This window comes from Dermacentor variabilis, chromosome 7 (assembly GCF_050947875.1).
Source record: "Dermacentor variabilis isolate Ectoservices chromosome 7, ASM5094787v1, whole genome shotgun sequence".
In the NCBI taxonomy this organism is placed as follows: Eukaryota; Metazoa; Arthropoda; class Arachnida; order Ixodida; family Ixodidae; genus Dermacentor; species Dermacentor variabilis.
The window spans coordinates 70290528-70311768 of NC_134574.1; the positions used below are offsets into that span (position 1 = coordinate 70290528).

The following is a 21241-nucleotide window of genomic DNA, read 5'->3' on the forward strand; positions in this document are numbered from 1 at the left end:
TGGTTATAGTGATGACGTACAGCTGGCGTTTACAGGACCTGTTCTTACAGTCTCTGTAGCGTCCCCTTGTAGGACTCCATGGTGGGTGGCTGGCGTTATTGCCGAAAATTCAATTCCTTTATGGCAACATCCTTCCCTCCACTTCCTGATCGCCCTCAGAAAAGAGGGCGCACCGATGATTTATTCCAGTTTTTTGGACGACAAAAAGAATCCTTCCCTCGTTTTCACGTGATCCACTCTGAAAAACCAGCTAAACAAGTGCGAACAATCTCCCCGTTCCTTGTATCTAAGTCTCTTACCGAAGTTTTTGGTCCAGGATATAAGGTGTCGAGGATGGCTAGCGGAGACCTCCTCCTGGAGCTCCGCGATCAGAAGCAATTTGAAAAACTGCCTCAGCTAGTATCATTTGGGGAGACCCAAGTAGTAGTAACCCCGCACCGCACGATGAATACTTCCCGCGGCGTTGTCTCGGACGATGATTTGCTGGAGCTCTCTGAGGCTGAGCTCTTGGAGGGCTTCAGCGAACAGAATGTCATAAATGTCAAAAGGATCAAGATAAGGCGAGACGGTAAAGAAATTCCGACCAAACACCTAATACTCACCTTCAATTCAAGTGTCCGGCCCGAGTCAATCGAGGCCGGGTACATCAAGCTTCGTGTACGCCCGTATGTGCCAAATCCCTTGAGATGTTTCAAATGCCAACGTTTTGGCCACAGCTCGCAGAGCTGCCGAGGCCGCCAAACATGCGCCAAATGCAGTGCCCTTGAACACGCAACTGAAGAATGTAAGAACTCTCTACACTGTGTAAACTGTGATGGGGATCACGCCGCGTACTCACGGTCGTGCCCATCCTGGAAGAAAGAAAAAGAAATCGTAACGATCAAAGTGAAAGAAAATATCTCATTTAAGGAGGCACGCAGGCGGGTTGCATACCTGCCAAAGAAAAGCTTTGCCGAAGTGGCGCGTCAGGGGGCAGCGTCACAACGGCCTCCGGCGACTGTCCGACCCACAAGCAGTGAGTCGGCAGTCACGCCATCTGCCCCCGCGACGGTTGCAGCTAGCGCTGCTCCGTCAACCGAGGAGAAGGAACCATCGACCCCGAAGGAGGGCGCAGCCGAGGCTGCCTCAACTTCCGAGGTTCCTTCATGCGCTGGCAACGGCCGGCGTAGCCAAGTCCCTCTGGGAGCCCCATCGACCTCCGGGCTGGTGGGCGCAGGGGTCTTGCCCTCCAAGGCGGGACTCCCTCTGAAATCTTCCCGCTCGCAAGAGCACGTGTCCGGCGCCTCACAAGAGGCAATGGACACTACACCCATCCTCAAGGCGCACCAAGCGCCTAAGGAGCGGCGAGGCTCCCTCGAACGCTCCAGAAAGAACAAAACCCCTATTACAGGGCCTCGAAAGGGTTCTGTAATCTAAGGCATCCCGTCCGTTTCCGTAAACACAGCACCAATTTATTTTAAATATGGATACACAAATCATTCAATGGAACATTAGAGGTCTCCTTACAAACCTTGATGATTTGCAAGAACTCATCCACAAACATAATCCAAAAGTGCTGTGTTTACAGGAAACACATTTAAAATCTAGACACGCAAACTTTCTCCGTACGTATGTTACGTTTCGTAAAGATCGCGATGATGCCATCGCATCATCGGGTGGTGTTGCGATTCTCACACATAAAAGTATAGCATGTCAACCTTTACAGCTTCGAACGCCCCTTGAAGCAGTGGCGGTGCGAGTTGTTCTGCTAAACAAACTCATCACTATTTGCTCGCTTTATATACCCCCACATTACAAATTAACTAAACATGAATTTCAGTCCTTTATAGATGAACTGCCCGAACCCTATGTTGTTCTTGGCGACTTCAATGCGCACAGCTCCCTGTGGGGCGACTCTCGTGTAGATGCGCGAGGTCGTCTTGTTGAACAGTTCCTCTTCTCTTCTGGTGCATGCCTGCTGAATAAGAAGGCACCCACATATTATTCTCTCGCCAACAGAACATTTTCATCAATTGACCTCAGCCTAGTTTCCACGTGTATACTGCCTGAACTCGAATGGGAAGTTATGAACAATCCTTACGGGAGCGACCACTTCCCGATACTGATAAGAACATCTAAAGAAAACGAATGTCCTCCACAAGCTCCTAGGTGGAAGATAGACACAGCCGACTGGGAGAAATTTCGAACTCTCACTAACATCTCATGGGCCGACATGTCTTCTCTAGAAATTGATGCTGCTGTAGAGTATCTTACATCATTCATTATGGATGCCGCATCAAAATGCATATCCGAAGCGAGTGGTCTGGCATGCAAACGACGTGTACCGTGGTGGAACAGCGAATGTCGGACCGCCCGTAAGAATCAGAACAAGGCGTGGGGGTTGCTACGAGCTTCTCCCACCGCTGAGAATCTTGTCAACTTTAAAAAAATAAGATCCCAAGGTAGGAGAACCCGCCGACAGGCCAGAAGAGAGAGCTGGCACAGGTTTTTATCGAGTATTAACTCGTTTAGGGATGAGGCCAAAGCCTGGAACAGAGTTAATAGGATTAGAGGGCGAAAAACACATTCACTCCCCCTGGTGAACACACAGGGCGATACACTGCAAGACCAGGCAGACTCACTTGGGGAATATTTTGAGAGCGTGTCAAGTCCAACAAATTATACACAGTCCTTCCTCAAATACAAAGAAACAGAAGAACGTAAGCCATTAAGAAGAAAAGGTAGAGAGACTGAGCCTTACAACCGTCCTTTTTGTATTGCTGAATTAAGAGCTGCCTTGAGCGTATGCGACAGCTCCGCACTAGGATCTGATAGAATCATGTATGAAATGCTCAAAAACTTACATAATGACACGCAGGTTACACTACTCACACTTTTCAACACCATTTGGGATGCAGGGTACCTTCCAACCGCATGGAAGGAAGCCATTGTGGTCCCTGTTTTGAAACAAGGCAAGGACCCTTCCTCAGTGGCAAGTTACCGCCCGATAGCCCTCACAAGTTGCATCTGTAAGGTGTTTGAAAAAATGATTAATCGGCGACTCATTCATTTCCTTGAACTGAGCAAAATCCTTGATCCCTATCAGTGCGGCTTCCGAGAAGGGCGCTCCACAACTGACGATCTTGTACGTGTAGAAGCAAATATCCGGGACGCATTTGTACACAAACAATTCTTCTTATCAATATTCCTCGATATGGAGAAGGCGTACGACACGACGTGGCGTTACGGAATCCTAAGAGACTTGTTAGAAATGGGTATCCATGGAAATATGCTTAACCTAATAGAAAGCTATCTGTCCAGTCGTACCTTCCGGGTAAATGTAGGAAATGTACTTTCGCGTCCTTTTACGCAAGAAACTGGTGTACCGCAAGGAGGCGTGCTCAGCTGCACACTCTTCATCGTGAAGATGAACACGCTTCGCGCTTCATTACCACCGGCAATCTTTTATTCTGTCTACGTGGACGACATACAAATAGCTTTCAAATCCTGTAACCTCGCAGTGTGCGAGAGACAGGTACAGCACGGCCTGAACAAAGTCTCAATGTGGGCAGACAAGAATGGATTTAAGATCAATCCTAACAAAAGCTCTTGTGTTCTTTTTACAAGAAAGAGAGGCCTGGTTCCGGATCCTTCCTTAGAACTGTGTGGACAACGAATACCTATCAGCAAACAGCACAAATTCTTAGGTATCATACTTGACTACAGACTCACTTTCATTCCACACATTAAATATCTGAAAGAAAAATGTCTAAAAACAATGAACTTAATGAAACTTCTATCCCAGACTACATGGGGTAGTGATAGGAAGTGTTTAATGAACCTATACAAGAGCCTAATTCGGTCTCGATTGGATTATGGTGCTGTAGTATATAACTCTGCCGCCCCGAGCGCACTAAAGATCCTAGATCCTGTCCACCATCTAGGAATCCGATTGGCCACTGGCGCTTTCAGAACGAGTCCCATACAAAGTCTATATGTAGAATCAAATGAATGGTCTCTCCACCTACAGAGATCATACATTAGCTATACATATTTCCTTAAAGTACGCTCTAATCCTGAACATCCATGTTTTGATACCGTTACTGATATGACGTGCGCTACACTTTTCAGCAATCGTCCCTCCATAAGACAGCCTTTCTCGCTGCGTGTGAAGGAGCTTAGCGACGAAATGCATGTCCCACTCATCGAGCATCGCTTAATGCACCTAACCAAGCTCTTACCTCCTTGGGAGTGGCAGGTGATACAATGTGACATATCCTTTATGAAAGTTACAAAGCACGCTCCTGAGGCCGAAATCCGAATGCATTTCCTAGAACTCCAGCACAAGCACTCCTGCGCAGAGTTCTACACAGACGCTGCGAAGTCAAATGCCGGGGTATCCTATGCAGCCGTCGGCCCATCGTTTTCGGAATCCGATGTACTGCATCCGGAAACAAGTATCTTTACGGCCGAGGCCTACGCACTACTCTCTGCTGTAAAGCACATAAGAAAATCGAAACTTCCAAAAGCAGCGATCTATACAGACTCTCTCAGCGTCGTGAAGGCCTTAATGTCACTCAGCAAACATAAAAATCCCGTACTTAATGAATTATATTCGGTCTTGTGCAAAGCGTACTCATCTAACCAGAATATCATAATATGCTGGGTCCCTGGCCATAGGGGAATTGAAGGTAACGTTCTGGCGGACGAGATGGCCACGTCAATCACAATGCAAGAGGTTAACCCTACCGCTGCGGTGCCTGTCACAGATCTGAGGCCTTTCCTGCGAAGGAGGCTGCGAGATCACTGGCAACGCATCTGGGACGCGGAAACAGATAATAAGCTCCACCTGATAAAACCACAGTTAGGATTCTGGCCTTCTACTACAAAATCACGCCGAACAGATGTCCTATTCTGTCGTCTCAGAATAGGACACACGTTTGGCACACATAATTTTCTACTAACCGGAAGTGAGCCTCCAGCCTGTGGTAGATGCGGGGAGAGGCTGACCGTACTCCACGTCCTCCTGGAGTGTCGGGAAGCCGAATCTGAGAGAAAGAGACATTTTCCCTTAGCATATCGGCAGCACATTCCCCTTCACCCATTAATGTTACTCGGCCCAGAACCGCTATTTGACACCAATGCACTTTTAAGTTATCTGAAAGATGTTGTATTGCATGTTGTTAGCCCCACATGTTCGTAGCGCCTCCTCTCATCAGAGGATGGCGCTGTGATAGTTCTTTCGTATAGCACGTGCCTCTAGGCCCTTGTGTTTCAAGGGCTCCGGCGAGGCAACAGTGCTCCAGCTATTTTAACCATCTCATATACTTTCAATTCTATGTCATTCTTTTACGATGGATTTTAATGTTCATAGTATTCGTCATTAGTCATCGTCATAATTTTATATCACGTAGATTTTATGCACTTTACAGCAACTATTTTTAGGCCACTTTACAGCCAAGTCACATCTCCATAATACATCGCCAACATCACCACTTGTCATGGCGCTCTTTGGCCACACCTGGCCCTTGCGCCATTAAACACCACATATCATCATCATCATCATCTAAATAAACTCGTCACCATTTGCTCCCTTTACGTACCCCCACACTACAACTTAAACAAACATGAATTTCAGTCATTTATAGACGAATTGCCAGAACCTTATGTTGTTCTTGGGGATTTCAATGCGCACAGCTCCCTGTGGGGCGACTCTCGTACAGACGCGCGAGGTCGTCTTGTTGAACAGTTCCTTTTTTCTTCAGGTGCGTGCTTGCTGAATAAGAAGGAACCCACGTATTACTCCCTAGCAAACAGAACCTTTTCTTCAATAGATCTCAGCATAGTTTCCCCGTCCATACTGCCCGAACTCGAATGGGAAGTTGCGAACAATCCTTACGGCAGCGACCACTTCCCTATACTGATAAGAACATCTAAAGAAAACGAGTATTCTCCGCAAGCTCCTAGGTGGAAGATAGACACAGCCGACTGGGAGAAATTTCGAACTCTCACTAACATCTCATGGGCCGACGTGTATTCTTTAGAAATTGATGCTGCTGTAGAGTATCTTACATCATTCATAATAGATGCCGCATCAAAATGCATATCCGAAGTGAGTGGTCTGGCATGCAAACGACGTGTATCGTGGTGGAACAGCGAATGTAGGATCGCCCGTAAGAATCAGAACAAGGCGTGGGGGTTGCTACGCGCTTCTCCCACTGCAGAGAATCTTATGAACTTTAAAAAAATAAAGTCCCAAGGCAGTCGAACCCGCCGACAGGCCAGAAGAGAAAGCTGGCACAAGTTTTTATCGAGTTTTAACTCGTTTAGGGATGAGGCCAAAGCCTGGAACAGAGTTAATAGGATTAGAGGGCGGCAAACGTATTCACTCTCCCTGGTAAACACACAGGGCGATACACTGCAAGACCAGGCAGACTCACTTGGGGAATATTTTGAGAGCGTGTCAAGTCCAACAAATTATACACAATCCTTTCTCAAATACAAACAGACAGAAGAACGTAAGCCATTAACAAGAAAAGGTCGAGAGAATGAGCCTTACAACCGTCCTTTTTGTATTGCCGAATTGAGGGCTGCCTTGAGCGCATGCAACAGCTCCGCACCAGGATCTGATAGAATCATGTACGAAATGCTGAAAAACTTACACAATGACACGCAGGTTACACTACTCAAACTTTTAAACACCATTTGGGATGCAGGGTACCTTCCAACCGCATGGAAGGAAGCCATTGTGGTCCCTGTATTGAAACAAGGCAAGGACCCCTCCTCAGTGGCAAGTTACCGCCTGATAGCCCTCACAAGTTGCATTTGTAAGGTGACCCCCGCAGGGGCGTCTGCGTCAGCAGGCGTTTGGTGTGTTGCGACACCACGGACCCGAGCACACGAGGGTTGGACCTTCCCGCGTGTAGCCGTGCGCGGCTTAGCCGTGTCCGGGGAAAAGGGGATCCTGGGGGTTGAGCCAATGCCGGGTGTTTGGACCTTTACGGCCCCTCGGCGGCGGCAACACACCCCTTTGGCCTCTGCTTCACGTAGACGGCACCCCCGGACTGACCCACCCGGGGGAAATCGGTAGTTGCCTTTTCCTGTCTCTCTCTCCATCCAGCCTTCGTCTTTCTCTTACTTTTTCATCTTTCCTGTCTTCTCCTAGCTTCCATTTACTTCCAATATTTCCAGGCAGCAAGGGTTAACCTTGTGTGAATAACCAACCTAGGTTATCTCATATTTGGTTATAGTGATAACGTACAGCTGGCGTTTGCAGGACCTGTTTTTACAGTCCCTGTAACGTCCCCTTGTTGGGCTCCAGGGTGGGTGGCTGGCGTTATTGCCGAAAATTAAGTTCTCCTATGGCAAATTCCTTCCCACCCCTCCTTGATCGCCCTCAGAAAAGAGGGCGCACCGAAGATGTATTCAAGTTCTTTGGTCGTGAAAGACCCAACTTCCCACGATTTCATGTGATTCACTCGGAAAAGTCAGACACACAAGTACGCACAATCTCCCCATTTCTAGTTTCAAAGTCTTTAACTGAGGCTCTTGGTCAAGGTTACAAGGCAACAAGGATGGCAAGTGGAGATCTCCTCTTGGAGCTCCAGAATCTGAAACAATTTGAAAAGCTACCCAGTCTCGTGTCATTTGGGGACGTTCAAGTAACAGTGACTCCACACCGCACTATGAACACTACACGCGGCGTTGTCTCAGATGATGACCTGCTTCAGCTGACAGAGGCAGAGCTCCTAGAGGGCTTCAATGAGCAAAATGTTGTTAATGTGAAAAGAATAAAGATAAGGCGCGATGGTAAAGAAATTGCGACCAAACACCTAATTCTCACTTTCAATTCAAGTGTCCTGCCCGAATCAATCGAGGCCGGGTACATAAAGCTCCGTGTCAGGCCTTACGTGCCTAATCCACTCCGATGTTTCAAATGCCAGCGCTTCGGCCACAGCTCGCAGAGCTGCCGAGGCCGCCAAACTTGTGCTAAATGCAGTGCCAAAGAACACACCACTGAAACCTGTGAGAACCCTCTCCGCTGTGTAAACTGCGATGGGGAGCACGCCGCGTACTCGCGGTCGTGCCCATCCTGGAAGAAAGAAAAGGAAATTGTTACAATTAAAGTCAAGGAAAATATCACTTACAAAGAGGCACGCAGGCGGGTTTCATACCTGCCCAAGAAAAGCTTTGCCGAAGTGGCGCGTCAGGGGGCAGCGTCACAACGGCCTCCGGCGGCTGTCCGACCCACAAGCAGTGAGTCGGCAGTTACGCCGTCTGCCCCTGCGGCGGTTGCAGCTAGCGCTGCTCCGTCAACCGTGGAGAAGGGACCATCGATCCCGAAGGTGGGCGCAGCCGAGGCTGCCTCAACCACCCAGGTCCCTTCCAGCGCTGGCAACGGCCGGCGCAGCCAAATCCCCCAGGGAGCCCCAACGACCTCCGGGCTGGTGGGCGCAGCGGTCTTGCCCTCCAAGGCGGGACTCTCCCTGATAACTTCTCGCTCGCAAGAGCACGTGTCCGGCGCCTCACAAGAGGCAATGGACACAACACCTATCCCCACGGCGCGCCAAGCGCCTAAGGAGCGGCGAGGCTCCCTCGAACGCTCCAGAAAGAGCAAAACTCCCGTTACAGGGCCTCGAAAGGGCTCTGTAATTTAATCACTGTAATTTCCATAATCACTACTTCTGTTTCTGTACACACAGCACATATTAACTCCCAATATGGATACACAAATAATTCAATGGAACGTCAGAGGTCTTCTCAGAAACCTTGATGATGTGCAGGAACTTATACAAAAACACAATCCAAAAGTGCTGTGTTTACAGGAAACACATTTAAAAAACAAACACACAAACTTTCTTCGACAGTATCTAACTTTTCGCAAAGATCGCGATGATGCCGTCGCATCATCGGGCGGTGTTGCCATAGTCACTCATAGAAATATAGCGTGCCAACCTTTACAGCTACAAACGCCCCTTGAAGCAGTGGCGGTTCGAGCTGTCCTACTAAACAAACTCATCACCATTTGCTCGCTTTACATACCCCCGCATTACCAACTAAACAAACATGAATTTCAGTCCTTGATCGATCAATTGCCAGAACCCTATGTTGTTCTTGGCGATCTCAATGCACACAGCAGCCTGTGGGGAGACTCTCGTATCGATGCGCGAGGTCGCCTCGTTGAACAATTTCTTTTTTCGTCCGGTGCGTGTCTGCTGAATAAGAAGACACCCACATATTATTCTCTCGCAAACAGAACATTTTCTTCAATTGACCTCAGCCTAGCTTCCCCTTGTATGCTGTCTGAACTCGAATGGGAAGTCACCAAGAATCCTTACGGAAGCGACCACTTCCCCATACTGCTAAAAACACATAAAGAAAAAGAATGTCTACCACAGGCTCCTAGGTGGAAGATCGATACAGCCGACTGGGAGAAGTTCCGAAACTTAACTAATATCTCATGGAATGACATGTCTTGTTTAGGAATTGATGCTGCGGTGCAGTATCTTACAGCCTTCATTATAGATATTGCATCTAAATGCGTATCAGAAGTAAATGGCTTGGCATGTAAACGGCGGGTCCCGTGGTGGAACGAAGACTGCAGGATCGCTCGTAAGAAACAAAACAAAGCGTGGGGGTTGCTACGCGCTTCTCCCACTGCAGAGAATCTAGTCAACTTTAAGCAAGTAAAATCCCAAGGCAGGCGAACCCGCCGACAGGCCAGAAGAGAAAGCTGGCACAAGTTTTTATCGAGTATTAACTCGTTTAGGGATGAGGCCAAAGCCTGGAACAGAGTTAATAGGATTAGAGGGCGGGAAACACATTCGCTCCCCCTGGTAAACACACAGGGCGATACACTGCAAGACCAGGCAGACTCACTTGGAGAATATTTTGAGAGCGTGTCAAGTCAAACAAATTATACACAATCCTTTCTCAAATACAAACAAACAGAAGAACGTAAGCCATTAACAAGAAAAGGTCGAGAGAATGAGCCGTACAACTGTCCTTTTTGTATTGCGGAATTGAGAGCTGCCTTGAGCGCATGCAACAGCTCCGCACCAGGATCTGATAGAATCATGTATGAAATGCTCAAACACTTACACAATGACACGCAGGATACACTACTCACACTTTTCAACACCATTTGGGATGCAGGGTACCTTCCAACTGCATGGAAGGAAGCCATTGTGGTCCCTGTTTTGAAACAAGGCAAGGACCCTTCCTCAGTGGCAAGTTACCGCCCGATAGCCCTCACAAGTTGCATCTGTAAGGTGTTTGAAAAAATGATTAATCGACGACTCATTCATTTCCTTGAACTGAGCAAAATCCTTGATCCCTATCAGTGCGGCTTCCGAGAAGGGCGCTCCACAACTGACCATCTTGTACGTGTCGAAGCAAATATCCGGGACGCATTTGTACACAAACAATTCTTCTTATCCATATTCCTCGATATGGAGAAGGCGTACGATACGACGTGGCGTTACGGAATCTTAAGAGACTTGTCAGAAATGGGCATCCACGGTAATATGCATAATATAATAGAAAGCTATCTGTCAAATCGTACCTTCCGGGTAAAAGTCGGCAATGCATTCTCACGCCCTTTCACGCAAGAAACGGGTGTACCCCAAGGAGGCGTGTTGAGCTGCACGCTCTTTATCGTGAAGATGAACACGCTTCGTGTTTCATTACCACCCGCCATCTTTTACTCTGTCTACGTGGACGACATTCAAATAGCTTTCAAATCGTGTAACCTCGCAGTCTGCGAGAGACAGGTACAGCATTGCCTGAACAAAGTCTCAGTGTGGGCAGACAAGAATGGATTTAAGATCAATCCTAACAAAAGCTCTTGCGTTCTTTTTACAAGAAAGAGAGGCCTGGCTCCGGATCCTTCCTTAGAACTGTGTGGACAACGAATACCTATCAGCAAAGAGCACAAATTCCTAGGTGTCATACTTGACTACAGACTCACTTTCGTCCCCCACATTAAATATCTCAAAGAAAAATGTCTGAAAACAATGAACATAATCAAACTTCTATCCCAGACTACATGGGGTAGTGACAGAAAGTGTTTAATGAATATCTATAACAGCCTCATTCGATCACGGTTGGACTATGGTGCCGTGATCTATCATTCTGCAGCCCCGAGCGCGCTAAAGATGCTAGATCCGGTCCACCATCTAGGAATCCGACTGGCCACTGGAGCTTTCAGAACAAGTCCCATCGAAAGTTTATATGCAGAATCAAATGAGTGGTCACTACATCTGCAGAGAACATACATCAGCCAAACATATTTCCTGAAAGTCCACTCTAACCCTCAACATCCATGTTTCAATACCGTTAACGATATGACATATGCTGCACTCTTTCATAATCGTCCCTCCGTAAGACAGCCTTTCTCGCTGCGTGTGAGGGAGCTTAGTGATCAAATGCATGTCCCACTCCTCGAGCTCCGCCTAATGCATCCAGCGAAGCTGCTACCTCCTTGGGAGTGGCAGCTCATACAATGCGATATATCTTTTGTGCAAGTGACAAAGCATGCTCCTGAGATAGAAATCCAAATGCATTTCCGGGAACTCCAGTACAAATATTCCTGCGCCGAGTTCTACACAGACGCTTCGAAGTCTAATGCCGGGGTGTCGTATGCTGCCGTCGGCCCATCCTTCTCAGAATCCGATGTACTACATCCGGAAACAAGTATATTTACGGCCGAGGCCTACGCATTACTGACTGCTGTGAAGCATATAAGAAAATCAAAACTCCAAAAGTCAGCGATATATACAGACTCCCTAAGCGTCGTGAAGGCCTTGATGTCACCTTATAGACACAAAAATCCAGTACTTAATGAACTATATTCCGTCTTGTGCAAAGCGTACATATCTAACCAGCATATCATTATATGCTGGGTGCCTGGCCATAGGAACATCGAGGGCAACGTTCTGGCGGACGAGATGGCCACGTCTATAGCATCGCAAGCCGTTAACCCTACCGCCGAGGTGCCTGTCACAGATCTGAGGCCTTTCTTGCGAAGGCGGCTGCGGACCCACTGGCAACGCATGTGGGACGCCGAAAAAGATAATAAGCTCCACCTAATAAAGCCACAGTTAGGACTCTGGCCCTCTACAACAAAATCGCGCCGAACAGATGTCCTATTCTGTCGTTTAAGAATAGGACACACCTATGGCACCCATAACTTTCTACTGACCGGAAGTGAGCCTCCAAACTGTGGTAGATGCGGGGAGAGGCTGACTGTACTCCACGTCCTCCTGGAGTGTCGCGAAGCCGAATCTGAGAGAAGGAGACATTTTTCCTTAGCATACCGCCAACACATTCCTCTTCATCCTCTAATGTTTCTCGGTCCAGAACCGCTTTTTAATTCAAACAGTGTCCTAGGTTTCCTCAGAGATGTCGTCTTACATGTTATTAGTCCCATGAATTCGTAGCGCCTCCTCTCTCGAGAGGATGCCACTACGATAATTGTTTTGCGTAGCACATGCCTCCAGGCCCTTGTGCTTCAAGGGCTCTAAGGAGGCAGTAGTGCTCTGGCATCTCTTATAATCGTGATATATTTTACCTATCGTATCATTCTTTTTATATGCATCTAAATTTTCATAGTACAAGTCATACGTCATCGCCATAATTTTATCATACAGATTTTACGCACTTTAGAGCGTATATTTTAAGGCCTCTTTACAGCCACCTCACACCAACTTCATAGCAATCATAATTACACCGCAAACTCATTACCACAGACATGGCGCTCTTTGGCCACACCTGGCCCTTGCGCCATAAAACTCCACACATCATCATCATCTTTGTAAGGTGTTTGAAAAAATGATTAAACGGCGACTCATTCATTTCCTTGAACTGAGCAAAATCCTTGATCCCTGTCAGTGCGGCTTCCGAGAAGGGCGCTCCACAACTGACCATCTTGTACGTGTAGAAGCAAATATCCGGGACGCATTTGTACACAAACAATTCTTCTTATCCATATTTCTCGATATGGAGAAGGCGTACGATACGACGTGGCGTTACGGAATCCTAAGAGACTTGTTAGAAATGGGTATCCATGGAAATATGCTTAACCTAATAGAAAGCTATCTGTCCAGTCGTACCTTCCGGGTAAAAGTCGGTAATGTACTTTCGCGTCCTTTTACGCAAGAAACGGGTGTACCTCAAGGAGGCGTGCTCAGCTGCACACTCTTCATCGTGACGATGAACACGCTTCGCGCTTCATTACCATCGGCAATCTTTTATTCTGTCTACGTGGACGACATACAAATAGCTTTTAAATCTTGTAACCTCGCAGTGTGCGAGAGACACGTACAGCATGGCCTGAACAAAGTCTCAATGTGGGCAGACAAGAATGGATTTAAGATCAATCTGAACAAAAGCTGTTGTGTTCTTTTTACATGAAAGAGAGGCCTGGTTCCGGATCATTCCTTAGAACAGTGTGGACAACGAATACCTGTCAGCAAAGAGCACAAATTCCTAGGTATCATACTTGACTACAGACTCACTTTCATTCCACACATTAAATATCTGAAAGAAAAATGTCTAAAAACAATGAACTTAATGAAACTTCTATCCCAGACTACATGGGGTAGTGACAGGAAGTGTTTAATGAACCTATACAAGAGCCTAATTCGGTCTCGATTGGATTATGGTGCTGTAGTATATAACTCTGCCGCCCCGAGCGCGCTAAAGATGCTAGACCCAGTCCACCATCTAGGAATCCGACTGGCCACTGGTGCTTTCAGAACGAGTACCACACAAAGTCTATATGTAGAATCAAATGAGTGGTCACTTCATCTGCAGAGAACATACACCAGCCAAACATATTTTCTGAAAGTCCACTCAAATCCTCAACATCCGTGTTTTAATACCGTTAATGACATGACATATGCTACACTCCTTCGGAATCGTCCCTCCGTAAGACAGCCTTTCTCGCTGCGTGTGATGGAGCTTAGTGAAGAAATGCATGTTCCACTCCTCTAGCTTCGCCTAATGCATCCAGCCAAGCTGCTACCTCCTTGGGAGTGGCAGCTGATACAATGCGACACATCTTTCATTCAAGTTAGAAAGCATGCTCCTGAGGCCGAAATCAGAATGCATTTCCTAGAACTCCAGCACAAGCATTCCTGTGCAGAGTTTTACACAGACGCTTCGAAGTCAAATGCCGGGGTATCCTATGCAGCCGTCGGCCCATCCTTCTCGGAATCCGACGTACTGCATCCGGAAACAAGCATATTTACGGCCGAGGCCTACGCATTACTCTCTGCTGTGAAGCATGTAAGAAAATCGAAACTTCCAAAAGCAGCGATCTATACAGACTCCCTAAGCGTCGTGAAGGCCTTAATCACATTCAGCAAACATAAAAATCCCGTATTTAATGAACTCTATTCCGTCTTGTGTAAAGCGTACTCATCTAAGCAGCATATCATGATATGCTGGGTACCTGGCCATAGGCGAATTGAAGGGAACGTTCTGGCGGACGAGATGGCCACGTCGATCGCATCGCGAGCCGCTAACCCTACCGCTGAGGTGCCTGTCACCGATCTGAGGCCTTTCTTGCGAAGGAAGCTGCGAGCCCACTGGCAACACATGTGGGACGCGGAAACGGATAATAAGCTCCACCTGATAAAGCCACACTTAGGATTCTGGACCTCTACTACAAGATCGCGCCGAACAGATGTCCTATTCTGTCGTCTAAGAATAGGACACACATTTGGCACCCATAACTTTCTACTCACCGGAAGTGAGCCTCCAACCTGTGGTAGATGCGGGGAGAGGCTGACCGTACTCCACTTCCTCCTGCAGTGTCGGGAAGCCGAATCTTAGAGAAAGAGACATTTTTCCTTAGCATACCGACAGCACATTCCCCTTCATCCTGCGATGTTTCTTGGTCCAGAACCGCTTTTTAATACAGACACAGTCCTAGGCTTTCTCAGAGACGTGGTTTTACATGTTATTAGTCCCATGCATTCGTAGCGCCTCCTCTCTCAAGAGGATGCCACTGCGATAATTGTTTTGCATAGCACATGCCTCCAGGCCCTTGTGTTTTCAAGGGTTCTAAGGAGGCAGTAGTGCTCTAGCATTTCTTATAATCTGATATATTTTACCTATCGTATCATTCTTTTTAAATGCATCGAAATGTTCATAGTACAAGGCATATGTCATCGCCATAATTTTATTACACAGATTTTACGCACTTTAGAGCGTATATTTTAAGGCCCCTTTACAGCCATGTCACACCAATTTCATAGTAAACATAGTTGCACTGCACACCCACTACCACAGACATGGCGCTCTTTGTCCATTCCTGGCCCTTGCGCCATAAAACCCCATACATCATCATCATCAACGCGAGTCGCCCCACAGGGGGCTATGTGCGTTTAAATCACCAACGACTATGTATGGGGCAGGAAGTTCATCGATAAGGCTTTGAAACTCTGCTTTAGAAAATTGACAGGAGGGGGAGACGTATATCGAACAAACTGTGATCAACTTACCAAACAGCACAACTCGGACGGCAACTGCCTCAAGGAGAGTTCGGAGTTTGATTTGCTGACATGCAACGCCCTTATCGACTATTATCTTCTTCACAGAACTCATCATTCCACCGCGAAATCACTAACACTGTGCTGGCGCTCTTTGGCCATATCTGGCCCTTGCGCCACTAAACCCTACACATTCATTCATTCATTTTTCATGAGTTTAGTTGTTTAAATAGTTGTAGTATTATCTTTTTTTTGGTCAACCGCGTTCAGAATGGAGCGGCGCAAAATTAACTTTCCGGATGAAGAGCGCACCATCCTGATGGATCTGATGGAGAGGCACCGCGATGTGCTTGAGTGGAGAAGGACTGATGCGGTGTCCATGCACGCGATGAAGACGTGGGAGAAGTTGGCCGACGAATTTAACAGTAGCCACAACGTGCGGCCACGAACGTCCAAGCAATTAAAAAAAGTGCTGGGACAACCTAAAAGAAAAGTGGCGCCGCGCCAAAGCCAAAGACACGCGTGAGATATTCAATACAGGTGAGAATTATTCCTCATGTGCCGTAATTTCTGCATCTTGCTTCTGTATATATTTGATGAAAGCACAGGAAGCCATCGCTACAGCTGATTTCTAGCGTACTCTGCAACAGCTTGTGCGTGTGCATACGGAACTGTGGCGAGGACATAATAAATTCATCGCCAAAAATAACGTTGCAGTAAACTTGGTTAATCGTAACATGCAGGCAAGCAAAGGATGTGCCTACGCATGTTTGTTTTCCACGATACACTTGCACGACCGGCAAATTTGCTCATGTTTTGGTTTCTTGAAGGCGTCGTTTGCTACCTAAAAGGACGTCTTGCTATGAAAGAAACGCTACCTTATTTCCTTGCAAAGCGTGCTAATGCAGTCCTTGGCCGAACGCCATCAACTAGCTTTGTGTATAGGCTTGTCGTGTGCTGTAATGAAATACCAGGGGCAAGGAAAACTTCGGCACAGTTGCAGTTCATTACCCTATGCCTAGTGCTATGTGCGTGTCAGCACGGCGACCTGTGTCTGTATTTCCTTTGTGCTCAGCTAGCAGGGCTCCAAAATGACTTAAGGCAGCTACATCATGATGTGTGCATGTGTTTCTGCCAGTATTTGCGAAGTAGTGGACTTAAAGTACAATTAGTAGAACTTAGAACTTAGTAGACTTAGAACAATTAGTACATGACCGGGGTAGTTGGAGAAGTATGGGAGAGGCCTTTGCCCTGCAGTGGGCGTAACTAGGCTGATGATGATGATGATGGACTTAAATAGGTATGATTGAATTTTTAGTGATCGTAAAATTTTGCTAACACTGATATTTGCTTTTCAAAGGTGGTGGCGCCCCGGCGGGACGCCATATGAATGATGAGTTGCTCAGGGTCGGTGCAGTAGCAACTCACATGGCCACACGCCTTGTCAACCCATTTGACAGCGACTGCACTGGGCCTGGCACAGAGCCGACGCCAGCTGTAGCAGCACTGCTGGCTTCGTCATAGCCGGGACGAAGCACTGATATAGATGGTGAGTACGAGTTAATGTGCAATATTATATCTGGATTAATTATTTAGGAACTAGATTTGCTAATACAGAAAGGCACCAAATGAGGCAGTGCAGGTGGCTAATGAACAACTCATTCTGTATTACGCATTTGACACAGCAGTATTGCAAGAAACTAAGCTACTTTTTAACGTCAGAGTGCTGACATTACTTTTGTGCACCATGGTGATCAGGTTGGAGCAGTGCAGGAAGGGTTTTATTTTCGTTTTGGTATAATGAACACTATAACGAGGAATGATGCAGTCATTGGTTCTGTCTCAAAGGCTTCCAAAACTGGTTTTTGCAGTTGCATTTGTGCATTATTTCATTGTTTTCATGTCAGTGTTGCAAACGGAAATCCCTTATTTTTTTACAGTGGAGTGGTTACATCGCCAAACTTGTAGGTGTGCAATGTACAGTACACATGGGTCGATATGCTCTTGCACTGTCTGCATCCAGGAGAGATGTCATAATGTTATCTGCACTGAACATACGAGAGGAACCATGCCTTGTGGAGATAACTGTAAATTGGGGTGTATATGCTGTGTGTTTGTGGTCATATGTGTGTTTCATTTGTTGCCACATGCGTGTGGAATATCAGGTAGACTTGCTATTGGGCAAACCACTCCAGCGTTTCCAAGCGCCTCTTTTTCCCATGCAATAGTGCCCATAATTTCCTGTTTATTATGTACCGTCAACAAGCAATATACACAGAAAGCTTACCTGTGATGCAAATAAGTGCCAACATTGAGTGTCAGCAAAGACACCATTGGTTTAGTTATTTTCATGGCCCATGAAACAGAGAATTAGTCCTAATATGAGGATGAACGGCTTGTATGCAAAAGTTTGAATGCAACCGCATAGTTATCACTGTCACCGTTTTATTCAACCTGCTTCAGCTGGATGCACCAGCAGGAACGTGCTGTATTGTTGTGTGCTCACGGGCTTACATCGTGTCAAGTTCTTTAGTATGTCCTAATAGTAAGTACAATGCAGTATTTTGTTCAGCAACATCGGTGCATTATGTAGCAAGGCAAAAATGTGTGTATAGCTCACAGTGCATTCGTAAAAGTGGATTGTAAAAGATACAAGCACTGTGGAAACGACATTAATGTCAACTCTGATTGCAACAAGTTTGCAGATGCCGACATGAACTATGACGACTCCTGGCAGTGGGACATTGAAAACCAGGACGAAGCAGCGGCTTTGCAGTGTGCAGCGCCACCAAATGCTGAACCTGCTCAGCTTGTACCAGAGCCAGCATCACCCCTAGCTCCAGCCCCACCAGCTCCAGCCCCACCAGCTGCAGTCCTGCCAGCTGCTGTGCCGCCAGTGCCGACAGCCTACCGTGAAAGGCGGACAAACGCAAGCCGGTCATCCTGCCCAAGGGAGGATGCTGTGAGGAGTGAACTTGGCGCTCGGCTTGCTTCTATCACAAAAGATGCTCAAAGAAAAAGGAAAGAGTACTCGCTTAAGATGAAGCTAACTTGCGAAGACCATGCACTTCGCATGGAACTTGCTCGTGAGGATCATAAGGATAGACTTTAGAAAATGCAGGCAGAGCATGCACAAGTAATGGAAAACCTTAAAGCAAAAAAGCACTTATTGACTTAAAAATGAAGGTTCTGCAAAAACTAAATGAGTAAGGCAGAAAAAAAAGTTTTCGTATATGATCATATGCCGTATTTACTCGCATAATGATCACACTTTTTTGTCCAAAAAATTGACGCAAATCCAGTGGTGCGATCATTGTGCGGGTTAAATTTCCACGAAAAGAAATTTTTTTCCCCGCATTTGCAGCGCAATGACAAGCAGGCGGCTGCCGTTGTCAGTGCGGGACACCAAAACAATAATGACGGCTGGCGGAGCAAGCCGAACGCGCTGAACGTGATAATTTTTCTTCTCGTGAGTACATTACGTGCATTGAAACAGTTTCTTCCGTATCAGTAATGAATAATGTTAATATCGGCAAGCTTGCGACATAGCCATGTCCACTTTGAGGGGACAGAAACAGAGATGGGCACGCCGGGCTCACGGATGAATAAATCATTCGCCAAGTGCTTGCAGAGTCCGAGAGCGACGACGACTCGCCTGCAGCAGCGCAGCCGACCTAAGCGGAGCTGATGCAAGCGGTGGCAACTCTTCCGTCGGCTTACGGCGACACGACAACTCTTGCCAAAATTCAGGCGGACCTGCTTGCACGCAAGCGAAGCATGGTTCAGAAGACCATTAATCACTTTTTCCAGCCTCTAACTCAATAGTAAGCAATAAATTGAGTTTTTATGAGGCACATTTGTTTTCTCGGACTGCCTGATTTTTCTGACATTTTCGTGGTCTCTTGAGGGTCCGAAAAACCTGTCGTCAACTGTACCAAGTGCAGGTTAGCTTGATACATCTTTTAGGCGTGCAGCACATGTGCTACAGCCAGCCCTGCAGTTTTACCTACGTAGTTACTGTATATGGCCACAGAATGAGTGAGAGAATGACTTGCTGCTAGCAGGCTTTCTAAACTCAGCGCGAGAAGGTCGGGGCAACGAACACACAAAGACAGGACGGGTGCAGATAGACAGATGGTAACTGGTCTTGGAAGAAGTTATGAATACACGAAGTCGTCCAAAACTGCATTTTGATTTACTGCTAGCTCCTTCGTGTTAGCACGCTGAATGGAAGGTGCATGTTTATCTTCCACCCTTGATGCCGCTTTCGTCGCAAAGCGCCACGAATTTTCTATTCGCACAGGTGTTGTGAAACAGCCTGCATGCAGCTACCATAACACACTGTGCAAGTTCAAAGTATACATGTGTTGGAAAGCCGGCGCACGCCAGGGCGCTGCGCTCCCCTGTTCTCTCGCGGACAGAGAGAAACGGACGGTCTCACGTAGCCAACGAATTCGCCGCCTTTACGGCTCCGGTTACGAGTAGCGTGCAGATGCCGCGCTGATGAAGGGCACTCACTACACATGCTACAAGAGCCGGGAAACTTTTCCCCCGTTTAAACCGTCTGCGTAGATTGCCGACAGCTTTGGGGCAGCGCACAAAGAGCGCATCCCCGCTTACGTTCCACGAGGAGGCATGCAAGGACACAACACTACAGTTGTTCGCCCGGAAATGAACCTACTGTATCGCTGAATGCACCAGTTCAACCTACCTCCCTGCCTATTTTTGTTCTTTTTAATTAAAGCGTAATATGAAGTGAATGCGGAGTTTATATGGATTTACGAGAAATAATCTGCAATAATACGTGCACGGGTTCTAAAGCCATTGGAGCCTTGTACTGCCATCTGTGGCTGTCCATTTGGCAATGTTGGTGCAGGCTGGTGAACACTGGGTGCAGTGAAGGGCTGTACATTGGGAGGGCATGGGTCACGTAGAATTCTACTGAGCTTGTGAAGCGCCGCACATGCAGTGATAACTACAAGTGAAGTGTTTGTTTCAAGTCGCAGATTCATCTGAAGGCACGGAAACCTCCTCTTCCATATGCCAAACACACGTTCCACGCTGTTTCTTGTTTTTGCTTTTGACTTGTTGTACCTGAAAAAAATTGCTGCATTACTTTTCTTTGCCGTGAAAACATTAACAGAAAGAGAGGCGATCAATTGCTCTTGATGTAATACGAGACGTGCCTTGTCTTTCTTTGTTTGACGCATTTTGCCTTTCAGTGATGAGCTCTTGAAATGAATCACGAGAACATTATTGAAAATGGGCAAATAAAAGTGTTTCAATTCTGTGTTGGCTTTTGCCTAGTCTTGCATGTTCAACTATGTTGCTTTGCATGCAAGAAGCTTTTCGACCATTTTTGCAGGACACTTTTTTCTTGAAAATAATTCTGATATTCTGCAGCACTGCTTCATAGAAATTAGCTAGCTTGCCTGTACTCTGTGCCGCCTTGGTCAGGATCCTTGAGTGGAGTCATGAGGTATGGCCTGCAGGCATAGCCCATATCTCCGAGAAGAATCTCGGGGACGACACCAGTCTCGTAGAGAACCCTGGCACGGCTGCTGTCAAAAATTCGGCTGTCATGGGCAGACCCTGGCCAGCTGGCCACTACATCATAAAATTGTAGGTCAGGGTCCGTGATGCCCTGCAAAACAGCAACTTTCGTTAATAAGGGCGGTAGGTATCCAAAACGTACTTGCACATAGAGAAAATTCTGTACAAGTAAGCATTTTATGGTGGCATCACATTCTTAACCGACAGACTGG

General features: G+C 46.9%; 1 protein-coding gene across 2 annotated transcripts in view; it reads left to right on the forward strand.

The window, feature by feature from the left end:
* LOC142587514 (uncharacterized) overlaps window positions 1–20281 on the forward strand; it is a 457134-nt gene extending 436853 nt beyond the window's left edge. For both annotated transcript variants that reach the window (XM_075698577.1, XM_075698579.1), the window contains exon 3: window positions 18175–20281. In XM_075698577.1, coding sequence (XP_075554692.1) covers window positions 18175–18588 — 414 coding nt within the window. In that variant the 3' untranslated portion in view covers window positions 18589–20281. The remainder of the gene's footprint in view (window positions 1–18174) is intronic.
* The last annotated feature ends 960 nt before the right edge of the window (window positions 20282–21241 follow it).